Source organism: Cucumis melo, chromosome 11, assembly GCF_025177605.1.
Source record: "Cucumis melo cultivar AY chromosome 11, USDA_Cmelo_AY_1.0, whole genome shotgun sequence".
Classification (NCBI taxonomy): domain Eukaryota; kingdom Viridiplantae; phylum Streptophyta; class Magnoliopsida; order Cucurbitales; family Cucurbitaceae; genus Cucumis; species Cucumis melo.
In genome coordinates, this window is record NC_066867.1 from 7,779,567 (window position 1) to 7,805,429 (window position 25,863).

The 25,863-nt window shown below is 33.6% G+C and overlaps 1 protein-coding gene across 1 annotated transcript; it reads left to right on the forward strand.

Annotated features, from left to right (window-relative positions):
* The first annotated feature begins 6,738 nt into the window (after nucleotides 1–6,738).
* LOC103501083 (probable folate-biopterin transporter 7) lies at nucleotides 6,739–10,432 on the forward strand. The gene is made up of 3 exons (XM_051091693.1): nucleotides 6,739–7,168; nucleotides 9,032–10,125; nucleotides 10,230–10,432. Exons 1-2 carry the CDS (start codon nucleotides 6,916–6,918, stop codon nucleotides 10,099–10,101), a joined length of 1,323 nt encoding a protein of 440 aa, XP_050947650.1. The 5' UTR covers nucleotides 6,739–6,915; the 3' UTR covers nucleotides 10,102–10,125; nucleotides 10,230–10,432.
* Nucleotides 10,433–25,863: the final 15,431 nt, after the last annotated feature.

The window sequence follows — 25,863 nt, forward strand, 5'->3', positions numbered from 1 at the left end:
ACATGATCGTTAATAGTTCGTGGAAGTTGGTTAATGATGGTGATTGAAACATGGTCAGTTAATAGTTTGGTGGAAACGATTGTCATGAATATGGTTACCCAAAGTTGGTCATTGACGGTTGTATGAAAACCAACTATCAAAGATAGTGGTTGGAGGTGGTCATCGAGAAATGGGTGGTCAGACACAACCAATGATGACCGCTAAAAACCATCACTGAATTTGATCGACGACCATATGTTGTCAAAAAACAGTTATTGGAAGTTGGTCGAAGATAATTGTCAAAAAACAATCTTCAGAGGTTGGTTGAAAGCGGCTTCTGGAAAGCAATCGCTAGAAGTTGGTCGTCGTCGATCCTTGGAAAACAGTAGACAGAAATGTGGTGGAAAGTTGTTCGACGGATGTTGTTAAAAGATGAATTTAAAAAAATTGGTAGACGGTGGCTGTAAAAAGATGATTGTCGACAACTAGGTGGCGACGATTGTCAAGAAGTGATCTATTGGAATCAGTGGTGGCCGACAACGGTTGTAGAAAAACGATCATTGAAGATTGGCTGGTGACCATTTCCCGAAAAAGGTTCATCGGAAGTATTTTGGTGGCGGTTGCTGAAATGCGATTGTAAAAAATTCCCAACCACAATGCCGTTTTGGGGAGTCGTGGTCGGAGTAGGGAAATCCCCGTTTGGAGATTGCATCCCCACGTGGAAAAGATTTTCCGAATTTTTTATCTAAAGTCATTTTTATTTAAAATAAATTTGAATTAATAATAATAAATATTTTAATTAAACGAAAATAAATAAGCCAACGTTTCAAATTTTAAAGTAAAAAATAATTTAATATAAAGTAATTGGGGCAGGGTGGTGGGGTTGAGGTTGGGGTGGGAATATATTCGAGGACCCGATTGGTGTCCCCAGTTTGACCTCGTTCTTGCTCAAATTGAGGATTACCGGATTGGAGAGGATGAAGGAAGCAAATATGAAATTAGGTACTTTAGGTATTTCAAAAACTATATAAAAAAGGTGGTGATTCTCGGATAATAATCTTTCCACAGTCACTAGAGAGACGATACTCTAAAAATCAGTTTTGAGTGAATTTTTATTTTTTTTAAATCGATTTCATTAGGTAATTGCCAAACACCATATTTTGTGCAAAAGTATTTTTGACTAGTGAAAAAGTGATTTTAAACACACCCTTAATTAGTATAGGCAATTGTTTATTGTCTCGTCTTCATTTGTTTTTACTTTTCGTCTTGGATTCTTTGTTTTGTTTTCTTAATTCAGCATAGTGAGACTTGTTTTGTTTTGTTAAAATTTCTATTGACCTCAAAACGTGCGCGAGGGCTCGCTCACTTCTTCCTCTCGCCTCTTACTTTTGGCCCCTTGTTTTTTCCTCTCGTTTTTCATTAGACACAGCCACAATTTTTTTTCTTAAATATTTTTTCCTTGCTCTTGCTCCTTCATCTCACTCTCACTTCTTCTTGCTTATTGCCGAACAAAGAAGGAAGAAAAAAATTGCAGAGGGAAGAAGGAAAAAAGTTGTATAAAGCAGAAGGATGTGTGGTAGTAAGATGAACTAGTAAAACACAAAAGATGAAAATAAATGGAAAAGGATTGTTTTACCAACAGAATAAATTGTAGATTATTTCTTTTTTCAAAAAAAAAAAAAAAAAAAAAAAGCTACAAAACAAAAACAATATTCTTTGAGTTTCTTATGATAAAAAAGGGAAGAGAGAAATAAACGAAAAAGAGAGAAGATTGAATACGTAATGTTGAACTTGAACTTGAGCTTGCTTGAAGTGTTAGGGGAATGATTAAGATTGTTTTTGTCCTTGTTACGTTTTTCAAGATTAAGTTTATAAGCACTCTAAGTTTCTATGTTTTGTTATTTTTTTTCCACTAATATTTTAAGTAATCATACTAAGATTTGAAGACTAAAAAAAAACTTGTTTGGGAATTCAAATGTTCCGGGAACAAAAATGCAGCTTTATTATTTGAAAATTTAGAGCATAAATTTGAAAAACAGAAAACAAAAATGGAAACCATTATCAAAGAAGGCTTAAACTAGTTAGTCAAATGTTCTTTGACTTATTTAAATAAGTTGTTTAAAATGAGCATAACTTAACCATGGTTGATATGCATTTTTTATTTATTTTTTTGAAATAGAGATTCTAATCCTTATTTCCTTGCTTCTACTAATATGACTTAAACTAGTCATCTAAATATTAGCTTAATCTAAATAAGCTATCAAAGTGAGCATAATTTACTCAATAATTTACATGTATTTTTGAAAGGCTGCCTCAAGTGTTGAACTTTAAATTATAAAGCAATAATCTTCAATTCAATCTTTAAAAGTAGTTTTAGTGTGGTTAAAAGTGAAAACCACTTTTTCATGACCTATTTGGAGGTGGTTTTGTAAGTGTTTTTACAAAAAGTCAAATAGCATTTAAAATGCTTTGTACGTCAGTGTAAAGTACTTTTGGGCTAAAGTAATGGTTAGGAAAAGCACTTTAAAACACTTTTTTGTGAGAATTCAGAATCAAACAACTTTAACCATAATTAGCATGTTCATTTATGTGAAGTTTTAGGCTCACATCCAAAAGTTCTACTCTTCTTGTATTAAAAAAACTAAAAACTTAAAAACATAAAAACATGGGTGACGTTCAACATTTATCAATAAAATTCTTGTAATAAAAGAAGATGGGTAAAAGTAAATAATTAATGGATAACAATTTTAAGTATAATAACCAAGCATGTAGCAACATTTTGAAAAAAAATGTAAATATAATAAAGTCTATTGGTGATAGTCTTCGACCGTTTGTAGACTTTTATGATCTATCGATAATAAATCAATGTTGTAATATAGTTTATTAGCGTTAGATTCTGACAAATTTTTCTATATTTGTGTTTTTTTAAATGTTATTATCTATGTTAATATTGTGAATCCAATTGTTATATGGGGCACTTGCAAAAATGGCAAAAACAAGTTATAATAATTAAGTACATAGCACAAAAATTTATTGTTTGCATAAATAGCAAAAACAAAGCCCAACCCATGTATACAAGATATAAAATGTCACAAATGCCTTTGTTACTAATCTACATTTGATACATGTTATACACTTGATACACACCCAATACACCTAATATCTCTTGGTACACCTAATATTCTTTGATATACATTTGATACTTCTTGATAACCTTTGGACCTTGATACACTTGATACACCATGATACTTTTTGATACACTCGATACCATTTAATATACCTAAAACACCTGATATTCATTGTTACACTTGTTTCTTCTTGATACACTTGATACCCTTTAGGCCTTGATATACTTAAAAGCTTCACTCTAAGTTTGATACATTTGATGCACTGCTAATAAACTTGTTATGTTTCATTGGTATACTCAACAAATTCGATATGTTTGATGCACGTGATATGTTTGATACACCTGATGTACTGCAGATACATTTAGTATTCTTCACTTATACATTCGATTGATTAAATCCACTTAATGTGCTTTAAGTCCTACTTATACACTTGATACAATATCGATATACACTTGTAAACTTGATCCATATACTTGATAATGATTCACTTTACTAATATGCTGATATGCTTTAATAATATTTTGTTGATATACTTGATAATGATACACTTATTTATATTATTTATATACTTAATAGTATTATAATAGTCAACTGCGTAAAATTTAAAAAAAAATGAAAATCACGTAGTAAGTATATCAACCTACTAATACATATAATGTAAGTACATTACAACATTGATATAGAAAACTAATACAAAGTAAAACCAAAACAAAATTAACCAATGTAAAAAAATAAAACAAAATCATTTGAGATCGTATTCAACTTAAAATACACATCGAAAAAAGTAGAGAAAATCACAAACAAAGTTAAATTAGTCCAACCAACAACCATTATATTTCATATTGCAATTAATGTACTATCGGTATCCTAAAATCAAGATTAAGATAGGAACAACAAATTGTTTTTCCCATTTAAGAAATAATGGATGATTATCACATTAAAAATAGGAGAATAAATAAGTTATTGAATGGTAGTTTGGGAATAATAACCAAATTTAAGATGGGGAATATTTTAAAAAGTGAGAATTTTGCGGTATTTGCAAAATTCTAAAACAACATGCTATATTTACTATATCATATTCTCATAAGGCTATCCACTGCAATTTTCGTTGGTATATTTGTAAATGTCCCTTAAAAACATCTTAAAACACATGAAGATAAAAGTCATCACTTTATGATTAGGGAGTAAGCATGTTTATTCAAGCTTGAGTTTTGGTGAGAATTGAAGTCGATTTATCTATAAAATAGGTTTTTAAAATCTTAAATCAGAATAATTTTTTTTAAGTGATTAAGAGTGTGTATGGATTGCATTGTCAAGTGATTAAGTTAAGAAATAAGTTATTTTGGAAAAAATATCATGTGTTTGCCAACTACCTAAAATAAATTTTGAAATAATGAATTTATAGAATAATGTGGTTTAGGATAAACACCTAAAACCAACTTTTAAAAAAATAAATTCTGTGTGTTTAATGGTTAATATCCTTAAGTTGGTCATTTTTTTGTGGTTGTTATTGGCTTATTTTTGTCAATTGTTTTATGATAACCATTACCAGTCAACTTTTGTCAATCGTTTTTCTATGTTTGTTATCGGCCAATCGCTTGTTATCGGCCAATCGCCAACCAACGACTATTTTATCATTTTACGGTAAATGTCTCCGACCACCTCAAACCACCATCATCAATGATCGTTGACGAATTTCTATCAAGATCTCCACGAACAAATTATATATATATATATATATATATATATATATATATATATATATATATATATATATATATATATATTACTCTATTACAAATCAAATAATTTTTTGCCTAAGAACATGTTCGGAAAAAAAAGTTGCCAAAACACATGTGCTTTTCTTTCAAAGAGTTTTTAGAAAAAATGTTTGAATGAAAATGCATTTTTTAGAAAACATTTTTCTCTTAAGTCATTCCAAACAGGGCCTTAAAGCTTAGTTCAACAAAAAATAACAAAAAATCAAATTGATTCAATAAAATCAACATTGGAGTAGATTTGGACTATAAGACATAATCGACTTTAAGTGAATCTACAAACAATCAGATCAGAAGAGGAATGAAACTCGAGCTCAAAAACCACATTCACAAGGCTTAATTGGACATGGGGAAGAAGAAAAGTTTTGGCTAAAGACCCAAATTGATATAGGCAACCTAGACGAAGGTTAAGACCGACCTCACACCTAAGAAATGGAGTTTGCATAATGCATGTGTCTCGACCTATTTGGGGTTAAAGAAGAGCAAGACTTGAATAAGACATGAAAAAGACATGTTTGACTCGAAAATTAACTTAATTTAATTTTGACATCAACACACAAAATCACCCTATAAACCTAAGGATATTTTCAAACTTTATACTTCAAAATTAAAGAAAGTGATATATATATACCTCAAATGAAATATGAGGTGTGATGATGATGTGTAAAGGGAAAAAAGAGGGATAGGAGGAATTTGATCTTAGTAGCTGTCCACTTCCTTTTGGACTTATATTTTATATGTTCATGTGGGAGTAGAGAGTATTCAAATAATCACATACCTTTAACTTTATCTTTTTATGATACTTGTGGGTTAAACATGAGTTTGGAATAACAAGCAGCTGTGTGTTCCACACTTCAACTGTGAAATGGAATCTACAACCATTTTGTATTACTCTTTGCTTCTTCTCTCTAATTCTCATTCACAAAAATAAATTGTTTTGATTATAATTTTAATAAATTTATAAACTTAAAGTTCCAGAGTTGGATTTGTACAAACTAAGTTTTTGGATCGTACACAGACTTATAAATGGTAACTTGTGGGTAATAGAAAGTTTATATTTCATTAACTGAGTCTTGTGTTTTTAATAGTTTATATTTCAACTTCTTTTTTTGTTTTTCTTTTAGTTAGATTGGTATCTATATTTGTCCTTTACTTGAAATTCAGTTGTTTTTTTTTTTTTTTTTTTTTTATAATTAAAATTATATAATTCTCATTGTATATATTAAAATGAATTAGATTCTTTATTATCATCCCAAAATCCCAAAATATGTTTTATATAAATATTACCACTTAAAGTAAATAAAATATTATTACTGATATAATCAAGGTTAACAACGTATATGTATGTGGGTATACATGGATATATAAACATGGTAAATAGTGAACTAATTTCTTGTTATATTGTGATAAGATTATTAAAAAACAATCGGTTGATCATTAAAGATGGTTTTCATTTAAGTTGTAATTTAATGTGGTTGTTAAAATTGGACGTGCAAAAGTGATTGGACGCTAAAGGACGTTGACAACAATGTTCAATAGATACAGTGATTGAAAAAATTAGAGAGATGAAGAGTTTATGGTAAAATTAAGGAGGATATTTTTGCAAATCCAACCCAATGCCATACATATCCTTGAGCCAAACATCCCAAAAATTAAATTAATTCGAACACTCGTAATATAAATGTCATTTTCTTTTTCTTTTTTTTTTTTTTTTTTTTTTTTTTTTTTTTTTTTTAAAAAGAAATGTAATTAAATAATTTAAATCGGCTTAATCCACAAGTAAAGGGGCACCGTAAAAGTGGGAAAATAAAAATATTAAAAAAAGAATGATAGTAAGAAGTTAAGAACCACCACGTGGACAAACAACAGCATCATCAGCTTCCTAAGAAGCAAGATATGAAATGACACTCTAAATCGCTACCACCACCACCACCGCCGCCACCATCTCCGCCCTCGCACCAAGTTTCCATCTTTGAAACTTCTGCCTCTTTCTTCAATTTCGGATCCAATCTTTTTTCCTATTCTCTACGATGGCCAAATCGAATTCCGATAATCCGATCCGGAAGGTTCTCGGATTGGGATATTGGGTTCAGGGTTTCCGTTGTTTCCCGTGGATGGCGGTTAACTTTTTCCTCAAGGACGGCCTCAATGTCGACCCTTCTACTCTTCAGCTTCTTCAAAATTCCGCCAATCTTCCTATGGTTGCCAAGCCTCTCTACGGGATTCTCTCTGATGCCGTTTACATTTCCGGCCAACATCGCATCCCTTACATCGCCATTGGAGGTGAGTTCTTCTGAATTGCTTTAATCTCTGTTTCGGTTATTGGAAGCTTTTTTTAAAAAAATTTTTTTAACTCCGATCGTGGCCTTTGTTCTGTGCCTGAATTCGATTGTGTTCATTATTAGGTTTATTTGTTGTTGTGGAAAATCTGGAATATGTTTATGAAACAAGTTGAATTCTCTTGTTTCTACTTTTGAAATCATTTTCGGATTACTCTTTGAATTGTTTAGAATTTTGATGAAACAACTCTGCAGTGATGGCGTGCAAGTCCTGAGGCCACTCCTCAATTACTTAGGCTTCTTTCATACCCATTAACCTTATGAACACTATTCTCACCTATCGATTTCTTTGTCCGTTGTTTCAAAACCCATGTCAAGTTATGAAAGTTAGAAGTGAAAGTAGTTTTCGTTTTGAGATCTTAGTTTAGAATCCAAATCTTTACTTGTAAAAGATGTAGACCACGATTATGAAATAGTGAGAAAAGAATGACAATTTTCAAACAGCAAAAATGAAAAACTAAGCCCTCCTTGACCGTTTGGTCTTTGATTTTCAATTTTTGAAAATGAAGTTTATAGACCCCCTTTTCATCTCTAAGTTCCTTGTTTTGTTATCTAATTTTTACCATTTTCTTAAAAACAAAACCAAGTTTTGAAAACTAAAAAAAGAGTTTTTTAAAAATGTGTTTGTTTTTAAAATTTGGCTAAGAATTCAAACTCTTTTACTTGGTAAATATCCAAATCAGAAATGAAAGAAAATATGTTTAATGTGAGTGAGGGAGTCTTATAAAAAAAATGTTCATTGTGGGAGTGCTTGTAAATAAATTACATCTAGCACAAGAGTAAATATTTGATGACATATTAACGAAGTTAGTCAACCATTTAGGCCAAAAGCACTTTACATTTGTTTTCAAGTACCTTAAGGTACTTATGACGTTTTTCAAAGCGATTTATGCTAATATCAAACGTGATGGTTTTTGTGAGGGAGATGCCTTCTGGCACACATAAAGTGATTTTCACCATGCCAAAGCCCCTTCACGTTATTGATTTATAAAACAATACTTTTACATAAATGCTACCCTTTTTGGATAAGCAAGGTTGGCGACAGAGAGGTAGACAGAAGGCAGCCTTCTTCCAGTATCGTTAAAAGTAGCTTATTAGAACTGTCAACTGAATTGCTTTTTTATTGCGTTGCCTGTTCATCAATTTCTCTATAAACTGCTTCACATGATTGCTTTTGTTAACCATAGGCTTCCTGCAAAAATGCATGATATAAATCTGTACTTCACTGCTGATTGAATGAGTTTTTGGAGAAATGAATTGGTATTGCCACTGATATGTATTGAATAGTAATTAAAAGATGGTAGGACTGCTTTTAAGGCATTAAATTATGTGCTGGAGTCTTAGGAAGCTTGGCACCAAACATTTATCATGAGTTGTAAATGTGAGTTGTTCAAGTTGCTTATCAATATGTACGAGATTTTAGCTTCTGTTTGATAACCATTTGAATTTTTGGATTTTGAAAGTTCAATTTGTTATCTTACAAAATATGTATCCTAGTTTTCATATTTCTTTTAGTAAACATTTTGATTCTTAGCCAGATTTCCATAACAAAAGCTACCTTTATAAATTTCAAAACTCAGACTTTGAACTTTGAAAACGCCCTTATTAAAGAAAGTAGAAAATATGACAAAGCAAAACCAATGAGTGGAAGTAGTGGTTACAAGCTTTATTTTCAATGACCAAAAACTAAAAACTAAATGCTTATCAAATAAAGCTTTTAATTTGTATGATATTTACTTGAAACTCTCTAATTGTTTGGTCAACTTTGAAAAATTATTGATTCCTCTTATGGTTTATGTTGATGCAGCTTTCTTACAGGCAGTGTCATGGTTACCCATAGCACTTATGCCACCATCTAGGATTTCAGTTTTCACCATTAGCATATATCTTCTACTTAGCAACCTCGGCGCTTCAATAGCTGAGGTTGCTAATGATGCCATTGTTGCAGAGGCAGGAAAACAGCCCACTTCTTCCAAGAATTCTCGAGCATCTTCCTCGGGTGAGCTCCAGGCATTTGTTTGGGTTGCATCTTCTGCTGGTGGAATTCTTGGAAATCTTCTTGGAGGCGTTGCTATTGATAGGTTCTCACCCCAAGCAATGTTCCTATTCTTTGGCCTTCTTCTTTCACTTCAATTCTTCTTAACCATCATTGTTCGTGAACGCTCTCTTAATCTCCCTCAAAGCTCAACGAATGCTGGTATCAACAAACAACTCTCAGAACTCGCAGCCGTGCTAAAAAGACCTGAAATTGCTTATTCCATAATGTGGCTTGCTGTATCTTACAGCATAACACCTGCATTGACAGGCACCATGTTTTTTTATCAGACAGAGCATTTGAAAATTGAGTCATCTGTTTTAGGCATCTCTAAAGTTTTTGGCCAAGCAGCCCTGCTGTTATGGGGCGTAATTTACAATCGCCATCTGAAGTCAATCCCGTCTAGGAAACTTATTGCAAGTATTCAGGTTTCAATGGCGGTGTTTATGATCTCAGACATGCTGTTTGTGAAGGGAGTCTATCGAGAAATGGGCGTGCCAGACTTCATATACGTTGTTTTATTCTCTGGACTTTCGGAGGTTCTGTTATTCTTCAAGATCTTGCCATTCAGTGTTTTGATTGCTCTGCTTTGCCCACCAGGATGTGAGGGCTCTCTCATGGCTTTTGTAATGTCAGCCATCGCCCTTGCGTTCATCGTGAGTGGATGTCTCGGTGTAGCGCTTGCTTCTTATGTTGGTGTAACCGCAAATGACTTTTCTGGCCTTGCTCGTGGTTTAATAATACAAGCAGTGTGCACTCTTCTGCCACTGTCTTGTTCATGGTGCATTCCTGATGATATCAAAGCCAAAGACAGAAGAAAAGACTCCAAAAAACAGCTGTAACACTGTGGAAGACTTGATAGCATGGTCAGTGAATTCAGATATACAGATATATACACTCCATTGCATATTTATTTTCCGTTTGATAACGATTATTTTCATTTTTGCTTTAAAATTTTTTATTTTTGTAGATTAAGCGCACTAAGCTTTATTCAAAACAAAGAGAGTTATCAAACGGGTGCTAGTATTCAAAAATTTAAAGTTACTTTGATGATCCTACCATTTAGCTTTTTGAGATGGGTCTAGGAATGTATAGTAATTTATCACGAACATCTCCGTTAGTTTTATATGGTGATGTAATATTTCGATATCTAAATAAACTGTCCTTTTAGTATTTTTTGTCTCCATAGAATAATGGATCGAGAACCTATAAAGTATTATAAAGTACAAAATGGTTAGAAATATTTTTAGTATAGAAAATATGTCGGTAACGATAGATATGGAAATATTTTGTCATTTTTGCTGTATCCAACATACGTAAATAAGTTTTCTATGTTACTTTTAAATCATATTTTATTATCGGGTAAAATGTAATTTTGGTCGAAGAGAATTATGGTTCATACCTATCTGGTTTTTTAAATTTCAGAACAAGCATATTAATTCTTAGGTATCAGGATAAATAATGAGTTATTAAAATAATTCGGGAATTATAATAGTTTGAGGATTATAATAGTTTGCGTTTAGGGTGCCTGTGTTTGAAATATTGAGTATTATAATCTAATCTGTGTTTGGGGTGCAAAGTTGCAGACTATGTTATTATAATATGTGTTTGAGTGGAGGTTATATGATTATTATAATCTGTGTCTTTTATTACTCTTTTTTTGTCGTATAATACACATTTTTCTTAAACTAATTTTATTAAATATTTTTAATTAGGATGTTTATTTTACAAATTTAGCTTTAACATGAATTTTTCACTACAAATCAAGAAATGAATTATCCTTTTATTCGTAATTTTATAAATATGATCAATAAACTACCAAATTTATTTTATAAATACGATCAAGAAACTACCAAAACTAGACATGCATCATACACGTAATAAGGTACTAAGTTTCGAAATTTTTACATAATTTCATTTCGTGTTTCTATCGATCATAAATCACTTCATCATAAATTAAATTATTAATTTTTATAAGTTATTATTTTTTTAAATTTTTTTCCCTTATATTTAAGCACATGGACTAACATCTCATTCTCTAATTATTTATTTTAGTACCATTCTCAAGTAATTATATTTTCTCCATATTTCGTTCGATAGAAACAAGTGAACTTAGAATTTTTTTAACAGAACGACAAATATACATTGTCATTGTTTTATGTATAAATTAATTAATACTCTAAAATATCATTTGACCTTTATTGGTTATGTTAATTAGATTTCACTTTTTAATCTTCTTATCTTTTTACACAATTACTTTTTATCGACTACAAATTCTCTCTTAAAGTGGTATAGAAAAAGTATTATACCAAAACTAGAAGATTTCTTTTTAACTTAAACTAATTTGAAATTTTTTTTAGTGCAAGATGTCGACTTCCTAACTAATTATAGAGTTTAGCATTCTTTTGTTCTTTTTTTCACAAGTTCAAATTTCTCGTTTCTAAAAATGGAACTCAATTTTAATTTATTTTTCTATTTGAGTCTTAATCTAAGCACTGTGAATACCGACATTCAAATATAATTTTTTAAATAAGCCACTGAGATTATAAAAATGTGATCGTTCAATCAAACTATATAAAAAAATCTGTAAAAAACATTTCCTCCTCCGTTTTCTTTTTTTTATTAAACGTTTTCCTTCTTGCCTCTCACGCTCAACCTCTTAGTTTTCCTTTTCCTTCATTCATTTCCTTCCCATTGGAAAAAAATCAAACTCTAAATCTGGTTAAATTATTGAATACGAAAAAACAAGAAACAAAACATTGTGGAGATCAGGTACTCGAGTGGTCTTTCGTAATGTATTTCTAGGGTGGCTTTTGCTTGTCTATTCCAGCAAAGAATTACTTAGGGGAAATTAGAAAGAGAGAAAAAATCCCCCCACATCACAACAATTCAAAAATTACAAAACAACAAAGAAATCCAATTATGTGAATTTGGCGGTGGTGAAACTCTCAACTATGTAAATCTGACGGTGGTGAAACCCAAATATGTGAATCTGAGAGAGGATGAACGGAAAAGGTTCTCGCCAATGATCGACAGCAAGTTGCGAAGGACTAAAAGACGAATCATGATGAGCATGAGGAAGCCACATGCAAAAGAAATAGAAGGAAAACTGAGAGGCTGTGAGAGGCGTGAGACACGAGAAGGAAAACTCTTATTAATTAAAAAAAAAAAGGAGAATATTGGAAGAGTTCAAAGATATAAATGACTTTCTCATTATATTTATGGTATTTATATACATACGAGAAAGAGAAATAATTAGTTACAATAGGATCAGTTATCAAACTGATTAACAAGATAAAAACAGAATGTAACTGTTTAATACTCCCCCTCAAGGTGGGGCAAATATGTCTTGAACGCCCATCTTGCCTATCAATGGAAACAAGATGCTTGCTCAGAGGCTTTGTAAACACGTCTGCAAGCTGATTGGAAGACCGGACTGGTAACAGTTTGATGGATCCACCTGTTATTCTATCTTGAACAAAATGACAATCTAGCTCGATATGTTTGGTTCTTTCATGAAACATGGGATTGTTTGCAATGTAGATGGGAGCTTGATTGTCATTAAGAAGGTTGGAGATGGAGCTTTAATTTGTAGTTCATTAAGAAGGCTGCGAAGCCATATGACTTCACATGTAGTGACGGCTAGAGCCCGATATTCATCTTCTGCAGATGATTTTGCTACTGTTTGTTGCTTCTTTGATTTCCAAGAAACAAGAGAGTTTCCAAGGAATTAAACACAGAATCCTGTGACTGAGCGACGTGTGTCTAGACATGAGCCCCAATCTGCATCAACGAAAGCATTTATTGAGAAGTCTTGAACTTTAGGTAGCATGATGCCTTTTCTTGGGGATCCTTTGAGATATTTGATCAGGTGGTTGGTTGCATTCATGTGATTTATGGTTGGTTTAGCCATAAATTGGCTTAGTTTGTGTACTGCAAAGGTTATGTTGGATCGTGATATAGTTAAGTAAAGCAGTTGACCAATAAGATGTCTATATGGAGTGGCGTCATGTGGAAAATGTCTTTATCAGAAGCATTCAATTTTGTTGTTGGATCCATAAGGACAGACGTTGGTTTTGCACCAAGAAGGCCTGTATCTTCAATAAGTTGAAGAGTATAATCTCTGTGAGAGAAAAAGGCCGGATGAGTTTCTTGCTAATTCAAGGCCAAGAAAATTTTTTAAGGGCCCCAGGTCTTTCAAGAGGAACTTTTAGTTAAGTGCTCTTTTTAATTCTTGTATGTGAAGTGCATTTGCACCGGTGATGATGATATCATCTACATAAGCAAGAAGAGCTATGAATGAGTTATTTTTGCCTCTGATGAATAGAGAGTAGTCAGCCTTTGACTGTTGAAATCCCAGAGAAATTAGAAAAGTTGAGAACTTTGTAAACCATTTCCTTGAGGCTTGTTTTAATTCATAGATGGATTTAAGGAGCTTGCATACTAGTTTCTCCCCCTGAATTTCATATTGTGGCTTTAGCCTAATGGTAGGTCCATATAAACCTCTTCAAACAGTTCTCCATGTAAGAAGGCGTTGTTTACATCAAGTTGGACTAACGACCATTCTTTTGAGACAGCTATGGTTAGTAAGGTTTTAACAGTGACCATCTTGGCAACAGGTAAGAAGGTTTCAAAGTAGTCAAGACCTTCTTGTTGAGTATATCCTTTTACCACAAGACATGCTTTATATCTTTCAATGAATCCATCAGCTTCATGTTTGATCTTGTAGAACCAACGACAACCAATGGTGTTTTTGCCTTTTGGTAAGGGAACAATGCTCCATGTTTGGTTTGTATCCATAACTTCCAGTTCTGCTCTCATAGCCTCACGCCATTCTTGGGATATTACTGCTTCATGGTAAAAACTTGGTTCTTTTTTAGTGGAGGCTTGAAGGATAGAGTATATATGTGGGGGATAAGGCTTGGTATGACAAATATTGGTTTATGGGATATTTGGTGGATTTCTGGGTAGGTGGGGATTGTGTGGTAAGTAGGCTGCAATGATATGCTTGTAGGTAGGAAGGGGGTTTGGTTATTTGTGTAGATTTTCTGATGGTGGTTTCTTCATTGGCATTGGGTTGTCTATCTTGTTGAGATATAGTAGTTCCAATGATGTCACTATTTCCAGCCATATTTTCATCGTTCATCGGCTGTTGATTTTCAAAATCATTAGATTTAGTATTACTATTATTAGGGTCTTCATCTCTTGTAGGTATGATATTGGTTTGTAGGGTTGGGGTTGGGATTAAAAGGGTATGTGAATGTAAGTTACATTCATGGAAAGGTTTTGGTAGTGAGAAGCCCGATAGGGGATCAACGGATATTTGGTTTTTGGGGATGTTATGAAAGGGAAAAGTAGTTTCATGGAAGATTACATCTCTTGAGATGAAGACTTTTTTGTGTTCAATGTCATATAATTTGTAGGCTTTCATGCCTTGGGGATAGCCAATGAAGACAAAAGGAAGAACTCTGGGTTGGGATTTAGAACGGTTGTGGGGTAGTGATGATGCATAGCATAGGGATCCAAAAACTTTCAATGAGTTGTAGTCAGGGGCGGTGTTGTTTAATTTCTGGAATGGGGATTTTCATTGTAGTAACCTGGATGGGGTTTTTTTAATCAAGTAAACAGCAGTGAGGATGCAGTCTCTCCAAAAGTTCAAGGGAACTTGGGACTGAAAGTAGAGAGCACGGGCTGTGTTCAAAATATGTTGATGTTTTCTTTCAATGATAGAATTCTGCTGTGGGCATTGAACATGTGAGTATTGATGTATCACTCCTTTTTTGTTTAAAAAGATGGTGAATTTGAGTTCAGGAGGATTATCAGATCTCACTTACTTGATTGTTTTGTCATATTGGGTCTCTATGAGTTTGACAAACTATGGTATGATGGAGATGACATCAGATTTGAGTTTGAGCATGAAGACCCAAGTGTAACGAGTGGCATCATCAACAATGGTGAGAAAATAAGAATATTCAGAATATGTTTCTGTTGAGAAAGGTCCCCAAATATCTACATGAATTAGATCAAAAGCATTTGAAGACAAATGGTTATTAGAAGTAAAAGAAAGCTTTCTTTGTTTTGCCAGAGGACAAATAGTACAATGAGACATTTTGTCTACTGTGGATGGTTTTAAAAATAAAGGAATTTATCAAGAGCTTAAGGTCTCAGTAGAAAGGTAACCCATCCGTTGGTGCCATAAGGATGCTTTATTTACAGTGATAGTACAGATGGATGGAAAACATATAGGTTGGTCAAGGATCTATAGTCCTTGGAAAAGTTTAGCACTGCCAATCTTCTTCGAAGTGTACTTGTCCTGAATGATACAAATGTCAGTGAAGAATTGAACAGAGAGTGAAGATTCCTTTGTAATTGCACTTACAGAAAGTAAGTTGAAGATGAAGTGAGGCATATAAAGAACATCTTTCAAAATAAGTGTATCAGACAGCTTTATAGCACCAATATTCTTAACTTGATAAGTATTTTTATTTGGCAGGCTAATAGAAGCAGAGCATGGTTTAATGTCAGTGAGAAATTCTTTAGAACAACATATGTAAGTGGATGCTCTAGAATCAATAATCCAGTATGAATTAGAGAGGGTACCTGCTATATGATTGGTGGAATTATTTGATGGAGTTGTAAGTTTAGACTAAAGTTGGTTAAGAAGATTTTGGCATTGTAACAAGGCTTCTGTTGGATTTGTGACGCTGTTCAAGTTTGTAGAAGCATTACTGGTTTGAGCTGTGACTGAATTTGTGTTGTTGCTCAATACAGATCTGGAGTTACTATTTCTGGTTCTCTGCTATTTTGTTTTATATCTAGGGGGATATCCATGTACCTTATAACATCTATCAACAGTGTGTCCTGGGATATTGCAGTGAGTACAAATAGGTTTTTCCTTGCGCTATTTGTGTGTAGAATTATTTCTGGGGTTATTTGAGGATATAGCAAGGGCAATGGCTGGAGTATTGATAGCAGGGGAGAAAGAACCGATAGCTCATTGTTGTTCTTCTTGAAGTAGAAGGGAAAAGGCTCGAGAGATTGATGGAATAGGTTCCATGAGGAGTAGTTAGGTGCGGGTTTGGGGCATAAGAATCATTCAATCCAATGAGAAAATCCATGAGATATTCAGTTTGAAGAAAATTTGCTACTTCTTGATTTCCTTCACAACGACAATTTTCACAGGTATAGGCAGATCTGTATGAGTTTAATTCATCAATCAAGGTTTTAAACTTGGTGAAATTCATGCTTACCGATTCTTAATTCTGAGAAAGGGTTGCAAGTGATCTCTTTAGGTAAAAAAACGAGGGGCATTCTTCCGTTGAAAACGTTCCTTGAGGTCAAGCAAAATACTTCTTGTTGAATCTGCAAAGAGAATACTAGCTGAGATTGATTTGGATACTGAATTCAAGATCCAAGAGATGACAATGTTGTTGTTTTTGATCCATGAAGGGAGAAGATCGTCATTTGGTCGGGGAAGGGTACCATCAATAAAGTCGAGTTTATTTTTTATTGATAATCCGATGATCATCGTGCGGATCCAAGAAACATAATTTTCTTCTGTTAATGGCTTGGTAACTAGTACTAAACTAGTGTTGTTGTGGTGTAGGTAATAAGGATTGATGTATCCTTGATTTGGGTTTTGATGGCCATCAGAAGTTGGAGGAGGGTTTTCTTGGGTCTGAGATGCGGTGGATGGATTCAGATTGGAAGTTTGGGAGTTTTTTGGTCGGCCATAAGTGTGTAGCAGGGGAAACTGGTTGGGAGATGGAATGAGTCGGGGAAGAATAAGAGAAAATTAATGAGAGAGTTATTGGATGGTGGGAAAAAAAGTAAAAAAAAGAAGGGAGGGGTTAAATCTCTTCTGCTACCATATTGGAAGAGTAAAAAGATATAAATGACTTTCTCATTTTATTTATGGTGTATTTAATGGTATTTATACACATATGAGAAAGAGAAATAATTAGTTACAATAGGGTCAGTTATCAAACTGATTAACAAGATAAAAACAAAATGTAACTGTTTAATAGAGAACTATAGAAAATATTTCCTCCTTCTATGGTTGAAATAAGGGAAACAATGAATGTTTTTAAGCTAGTTCCTCCTTAATTTCTTCATCTAAATTGAAAACCCTCAGACTATGGAAACCCAATTAGAGTTCCGAACTTTCTGAGGCGAATGGTACCGCAGAGGACGACATGGAGTACGTCGGAGAGAGGTGGAGTACGGAAAAGAGAGGTGGACTTTGTTGTGCTCGCCAAGGTGGAGTACGAAGGAGAGAGGAGAAGTATGGCTTGGAGTTGGAAAAGTGAGAGGAGGAGCATGGCATGAAGTTGGGGAGGAGTGAAACATTATTGTTGGAGATTATAATAACCCTAGTCCCCAATTAGACAACTTTGTAGGTCAAAGCCATACAAACCTTAATGTTTGCAAAATACGTCTATGCTCATAGTTCTTAATGTTTGCAAAATGCTTTCCAAATGGTTTCTAAGTTAATTTAAGTTAATGGAGTGTCTTTTTTAGACCATTATGTTTTTTAATTGGTTGAAAATGGTAAATTAAGAATTAATTTTTAAAACTTTAAAAACTTAAAAAATCTGAATTAACAATAATTGTATCTTGCGTGCACCCTGCATTGGCCTGACCAAATAGCTCACGCAAAGTCTCATCCTTCACTATAGCCAAAATCATCTCCATTAAGTTCAAAATCCTAAACAATGGAATTTTGTAACCATTTTGTGCATATCTTCAAAGATTTCTCTTGAAGAAGACGAACGTTGTCTGAAGGGATTTGTTGATTTGAAAAAGCCAAGTGTAGTTCTCCACGAGGTAGCAATGGTAAATTTGTATTTATAGAAAAAGAGAACTCACCTGCAAGTAATGAGAAACCTGGACACCGGTTTGTATAAGCCATGATCACTCCAACGTTTATGTCGGAAGATTGGAAGAAGAAGAGAGTTTTTTATCTAGTTGGAGTTGGAGAACTTACCTCTTCACTTCCTCTTATATATTTATTGATAGGGTTCATCTTCTTTTATAATCCTCGTATGTTTAGGACTTCTTGTTGAGTTGCACATTTCTTCCAGACCAAAGGTCGATTTACCTAGTATTCTTACCAGATGTTTTAGGGTTTAATCCTTTCTTGCCTAGCTTATACCAAGCTTTCAGCCTCTTTAGGCCTTCGATTAGGCTCGGCCTCGGCTCAGCTTCAGTCTTGTTACTCTTTCAACCCTAATTCCTTGAATATAACCTCAACAGGATTTTCTCCTAATTTGCTACTAATTATTATTATTATTATTATTATTATTATTATTATTATTATTAGTATTTTACTTATTACTTTTAAATTATGTATATTTTTTCAATTACAATAAAGATACGATTTTTAAAAATTATTCTAATTTAAAATATAATATAATTATTTAAAATAATAGTAGAAAGTTATTCGAGGAACTTTTTAAACCTGTTTCTAAGAACTTAGGAATTAAAAAAGTAAATTTTGAAAACTCAGAGACCAAATGAGTTTATTCTAAATAAATTTGAGAGCTAAAATTGTATACTTTTAAAACTCAAGGACCAAACACATTCGACCAAAAGATTAATTTTTTGAATATGAAAAAGATAACTAAAAATGAGTTGAGAGCATGTTTAGTTTTATTTTGGGTAGGAGAAGTAAAAAGTAGTAATTAATGTCTTAATGATGCTTTGAAACTTATTATTTTGTTATAATTATTTGGGGTTTTTTAAATATAAGAAACTGATACATTTTATAGAACAATTTCGAAAACAAAAAAAAGTCAACAGGCCCACAATAAAAATACCAAAAATACCCTTGTCGATTAATCGACCACAACGTGCATGAGTAATTTTCTTCTAAATGATCGTGCACTACAGTCTAAATGAATGGTATACAATTTCTTAGGTCATGATACACGATCGTGTAGTTCTTTTTAACGATGCGAAAAAGGCTTTAATTTTAAGCGATTGTGTTGACCATGCTAAATAATTGTGTTAACTATGATAAGCGATCATAATTTAGGTCATATCCATACGATCGTGTAGTTCTTTTTAAACGATGGGAGAAGGGCTTTAAATCTTAATGATCATGTTGACCATGTTAGATCGTGTTGACTATGGTAAGTAATCGTTTAGATCATATCAACACGATCGTGTAGTTGTTTTAAAATGATGGATAAAATGCTTCAAATCTAAATGATCGTGTTGACCATGCTAAACGATTGTGTTGACTATGGTAAACGATTGTTTATATCATATAACCACGATCGTGTAGTTTTTTAAAGAATCTGAAAGGAGTTTCAAATTAAAACATTCTTGTCAATCATGATAAACGATCATATTGACAATGGTAAATGATCGTTTAGATCATGTCAAAATGATATTTAAACGATCTTAATATTCTCAAATATGAGGAAGATGTAGTAGCTTTAGAGAATCTTGCCGAAAATGGTGAAGATAAAATATGAGATTTGAATAGAAGAATAAATCGATTAAAAATAGAAGAAAAAAATATGGAAAAGTAAATAAAGAAATCTAGGAAGGGAAGATGAATAAATTTCAAAAAAGAAGAAGAATGAAAAGTGGAAATCGTCCGCAATATTCAATGACAAATCTGAAAATTATGAAAATATTGTACCAATTTTATGGGGCTTTTTTATTTTTTTTATTACGTGGGCTGTAAATATTTTTGTGTTTTGTTACATTTATGAAAATTAACCTAATTATTTCTTGCATGGTTTTCAACTTAGAAAACTAAAATGAAGATAAATGGTACAAGTAGCAGATGGACAAAAAACACCTAGTAGACCATAAATGTTGGCATTTATAGCCACTCAATAAAGTTTTGTAACCAAATAGATATAAATAATTAAAAGTGGAAAAAAACCAATTATTCTAAAAGAAACTATTATTTCTTAGAAGAAAGAATTTGAAGAAATTGTACTCAGAAATGGGAGGAAAATTAAACTTTAAGGGTGTGTATGGGCCCTAGATTTGCAAGGAGTGGATGAGCTAAAATCCCATTGTTTGGGGTCCGGATTATGGAAACACTAGTATTAGGGTTTCCATAATCTTCATATTTCCTCTCAACCCTTTCCGTAATTTGGCTCACTCCCCCCTAATCCTTCATGGTTTTTGGTGTCATCCTTCTCCTTCTCTACGTAATCCTTCTCACTTCTTCCTCCTTCTCATGTTTTTTCTCTTTTTCCATCTCTTTGTTCCCATCCTTCTCCGAGTTTCAGATCTCCGTTGTTTTCCTTTTTGTTTTCGTCTCTGAATCTCAGATCTTCGTCGTTTTCCTTCTGTTTTCCTCTCCGAATCTTAGATCTCCGTCATTGTTTTCATTGAATGGTTTGTTTTCAACCCCTAACCTCTAACTCCCTTCTTTGTGAATGGGTTTGTTGAAGGCTAGTTTTCCTAGGAATAATTTGTTGTTCAGTAGCTGAATATGTGTGATTCGTATTTGCATGATAAAAAAAATGTTTTTATCCATCATTAGTAAGTTATAATGAATGAGAAAGAAGTAAAAAAACAACATACAATACAACAAGCATGGAATCAATAGTTGATGTCGAGGGACAAACTCAGGACAAAGTTGCCCAAAGATGAAAACAGAAGGAAAATGTTTTAAAACTTAGCTTTGCTTATTGATAGACTGTATAATGTTGATTAATAGTATAAATGTATAGTCCCTTTCATCTTCAATACCAACTCGATCCAAACTTTTAGCATGTACAATTTGCAAAGCCTGAACGAAAACAAAAAATTTATCAATTATAAAAACTATCCAAAGTCAAAGGTTAATGCACTTGTACAAATAAATTTTTCAATTTCACCAAGAGAAAAAGAGAGGCTGATGGAGAAGAAATAACTTTATTAATAATTGAGTTACCTTGCAATTTCAACTCGTCGCTTGGCTTGCTTGAGGATTTCGGAAAGCTTGCTGCTGCAACTGGTTATATTTAGAATTAGCAGTGTTGTTTGTTTAAGGTGGTTGAAGACCATGAATAGATCTTTGTGAGTAGCCCATTCTACTTCTCTCTCTTCTTTGCCATAATCGTTCTTTGTTGTAAAAGCGGTCTATCCTTTAAGGAAAAAAGAAAAGGCGAGTTGACTTGAAATGGGTAATTTGAGAGGTTATATGAATAATTTATGTCATTCTTTCTGATTATAAAAGATAAAAGTTTCTTTTTGTCCCTCTATTTTTTTTATTTTAGTTAATTTTGGTTTGTGTATTTTCAAAATAATTATGACTAGGTTGAATATATCCAGTCCTCAAGATTCTTGGTTTCATTTCCATGGAAAAAAAATGGATCAAAAAACCAAAAATACATGGACCGAATAAGTAGTATTTTGTCATGTTCTCACCCGCAATGCCACCTTTTCATGTTACGGATCCAAACGCGACTTGGGCAACCTTAACATCTTTAAGTGAAATGCCAGGACACCGGAGACTTAAAACTTGAAGTTAAACTCAACTTAGACTTCAACAGCTTAAGAGCATGCAAGGTGATAAACTTCGATAACACTTAAACTTGAGAAAACTTAAACCGATTTCATGCAAGGATGCACCTATCAGTCTAGTGCTCTCGAAGGATGCACCTATTAGTCTAGTGCTCCCGAAGGATGCACACATCAGTCTAGTGCTCCCGAAGGATGCACACATCAGTCTAGTGCTCCCGAAGGATGAACACATCAGTCTAGTGCTCCCGAAGGATGCACATATCCGTAAGGCACACTACCCCATAGATGAAGCTAACCGTTACCCCTCAGTCCATACTAAACCGTCCACCACAGTCACACCTCAACGGCATTCATATTACAGTTCCGCCATAGGCTTTGTCAGTCAGATAGTATAGGTTTAAACAACTACACCCTCAGTTGCTATACGCGTCACCAATTCGCACACCATTAGGGAAAACCCTAGACCCAATCAACTAACCAACCAAAACCGGACTCACTGTCCTTCCCCGTCCAAACTCCATGATCAACATCCAGACCAATGATTACTACATACTGAACCGTAACTTCAAGGTCCATCAATATAGAATCCCAATCTACAAAGAGCAGTCACAGTACCTTTACATCAGACAAAATATAATAACAGTGCTTAACAGTCAACACACATACAGTTATTCAGTACAGTCACTAACGTGTAATCCCCTGTGGATTACTACGTTTCCAGCCTCGATCTGAGGTCCAGTAGTAGGAAAACCCTTACCTGATACTCGGTTATGCCCCTCGATCGAGTCCGCGCTCAACGGATCCACCTAAACGAAAACACGAAGGTTTTAATCGATGACACTAGCAGAAGTCATTTTAAAATGGTCCTAAGCACATCCGTTGACTTACCCGAGGAAAGGAAAGCTATCTCCAATTTAACTTGCCGTGGGACCGTAAACTTGAGCGTCAACCCCTATTACCTTCAAGGAACGAAAGATAGGGCCCAGTCTTACTCTAATATTCAAACTCGACACGGTTATGGCAACACTGGGTAAATTACCAAAATGATACTTACCGAAGACTCACCGTGACTCGGAGTGGAGGAAGGAAGGCTTAGGTGGCTCGGTGAACAGGGAGCTCGGCTTGGCTTGGAGGTGATCGGCTCGGCTCGGCTCGGCTCGCGGCTTGGGTTGGCCGGCTCGCGGCTCGACTCGGCTCGGTTCGGCTCGTTGCTCGGCTCGGCTCGGTCCTCGGCTCGGCTCGGCCCTCGGCTCGGCTCGGCTCGGTCCTCGGTTCGGCTCGGCTCGGCTCGGCTCGGTTTTCGGCTCGGCTCGGGTACGGCTCGCGGCTCACACTCGGCTCGATCTTCAGCTTTGATTCACGGCTCGGGTCGGTTTGAATGAGGGTTCCGGTTACGTGAGGCCGAGAGGGATATCGGAAATGGGGCGTCGCGATGGCTGTCCGATTGCGGAGACGGAGACGACGACGGGCGACAACCCAGAGATGAAAACGGAGATGAAGTCGGAGACGGGGATGGAGGCGGCGGCGTGAGCGGAAGAGAGATGGTGGCGACGGAGCTGAAACGAAAGAGAAAAGGAAATGGGCTGCGGCGGCGGCGTGAGGAAGAAGAAAGCGAAAATGAAAAGGGGGGGTGTGTGTGTCGCGCGTTTTAGGGTTTAATTTAAAAAATTATTATTATATATATATATATAACTTTTAATAATTATAATTAATAATAATAATATATAAATTATTATTATATACACACACACACACATATATATATATATATATATATATGTTAACTTTGAAAAATTAAATAATAATAATAATACTAATAATAATAATAATAATAATAAAAGAAAATATTAATATTAAATTATATATAAAGATAATAATAAATAATAATAATAATAATAATAATAATATAATTACTATTATATTATTACTATATAAATTTACAAATATAAATTTCAGAATTTCAAAAATAAATCCAAAATTTAAAATTCCCGAAAAATTATATAAAACGGTAAAAGTTTACCTCGAAAATTCGGGGCGTTACACGCAAAGGATTTTACTTAAAAGGAAGGCATTGATTACAAAGAGACTTTCTCTCAAGTTTCATCGAAAGTTTCTTTTAAGGTAATCATGGCAGTGGTAGATCATTTTGATTTAGAGCTACATCAGATGGATGTGAAAACTACGTTTCTCAATAGAAACATTGTTGAGACGATTTATATGGTACAACCATAAAATTTGAAGAAGTCTATAATGTACAAAATTTGAAGAAGTCCATCTATGGTCTCAAATAAGTCTCTAGTCAATGGTATCACAAATTTCACGAAGTAATTACCTCTTTTGGCTTTAAGGTGAATACTGTGGAAGATTGTTTATATCAGAAGATCAGTGGGATTAAATCTATTTTGCTAGTGTTATATGTTGATGACATACTCATAGCAAGTAATGATGTAGGTTTATTGAATGACACTAAGAGGTTTCTCATAAGGAATTTTAAGTTGAAGGATCTCGGTGATGCTTCTTATTATTAGAAATTGAAATACTATGAGATTGCTCTCAATGTATTTTGAGATTGTCACAAAAGAACTACACTAAAAAGTTTTTATTAGATTTGACATGAAAGATTGTGCACCGAGAGATATCCCTATTGTTAAAGGTGATAAGTTTCATTTGGGTTAATGCCCCAAGACAACACTCAAGATTAAGGAGATGCAGAAGGTTCCCTATGCATCAGTTTTTGGAAGCCTAATGTATGCTCAAATTTGCTCGCATCCAAATATTGCATTCATAGTTGAAGCATTAGGCAAATATTTGAGCAACTAGGGGATTGATTATTGAAGAGCAGCCAAACGGATTTAAGGTATTTACAAAGAACAAAAATTTATATGCTCACTTGTTGGAGATCATAAATTTTGAAGATTATTTGGTATTCTGATTCCGAATATGTTGGATGCCAATACACTTTGTGATCCACTTCAGGCTATAACTTCATGTTGGTTGAAATAGTTCTATTTTGAAAAAGTGTTAAACGAACACTCATGGCTTCTTCTACCACAGATGTGAAGTTTATAGCATGTTATGAGGCATCTAGTCATGGAATATAGTTGCGAAATTCTGTCACAAGGCTGCAAATAGTAGTTGGCAAAGACCAATAAAATTATTTTCTGACAATGACTCAGTAGTAATGTATTCCAATAGCAACATAACCAATACAAAGTCAAAGCATGTAGACATAAAGCTTCTTGTTGTGAAAGAAAGAGTTCAGAGTGGTCACATTTTGATAGAACGCATAAAGAACAAATTCAATGGTGATAGATCCATTGACTAAAAGTACAACACTAAAGTTTTCCATGAGTATGTTACGCATATTGGTGTTAGTCAATTTTCTGATTCCATGGTTTAGTAGGAGTTTGTTGTTAAAGATGTTTTTTTACCTTTAATTTGTTTGCTTTCTATATAGAATAAAGTTAGTGATTTATATTTTATTATCTGAACTTATTTATCATACATGCAGTTTTACAAATGCGGTTTAACATAAAGTTTTTTAAGAATGATCTCACTAAAGAATTTGGATCAGTTGGAAATAGAAATGATCTAGATCACTTTGCATTTAATTTCCATAGTATCCATCCATACTTGATCTATGTCATTGAATGTATTAGAATTGGTGATCAAGGAAGGTTTAGTTACAAGGATGGTGAAAAAAGCCGCCTTGGTTCCTTGCTGATGCAGGAGATGGACCAGATTGAAGTAAAGAGGAATTCTATTTTTAAAATAACCTGTTTATGTGTGCTTAAGGTTTATGTGATTTAATTATATAAAGAATACAAACATAGCCCAAGTGGGAGATTGTTAGACGTATTTAAATGACATATATAATTAAATTCTAGGCTATGTATGTGAATTAATAATTTATAACATTGAGTTATTTTATTAAATTAGGTCTATTATGTGATCTATTTAATTAAGGCCCAAGATTCCTAATTGAGTATGGACTAAATGTGTAGAAGCCTATTCCTAGATTGATTAAGATTTAATGAGGATCCTAATTGAACTAGTATATAAAGAAACTAAGGGCTATGGTCTCCAATATACTAAAACAATAAGTACTCATTCTTTCTAGTATCCCA

Excerpts from the sequence above, each read along its gene's own strand:
- LOC103501083 (XM_051091693.1), top strand. The coding sequence starts at position 6,916 with ATGGCCAAATCGAATTCCGATAATCCGATCCGGAAGGTTCTCGGATTG. Across the intron at positions 7,169-9,031 it reads CCCTTACATCGCCATTGGAG|CTTTCTTACAGGCAGTGTCA; the intron begins GTGAGTTCTTCT and ends ATGTTGATGCAG.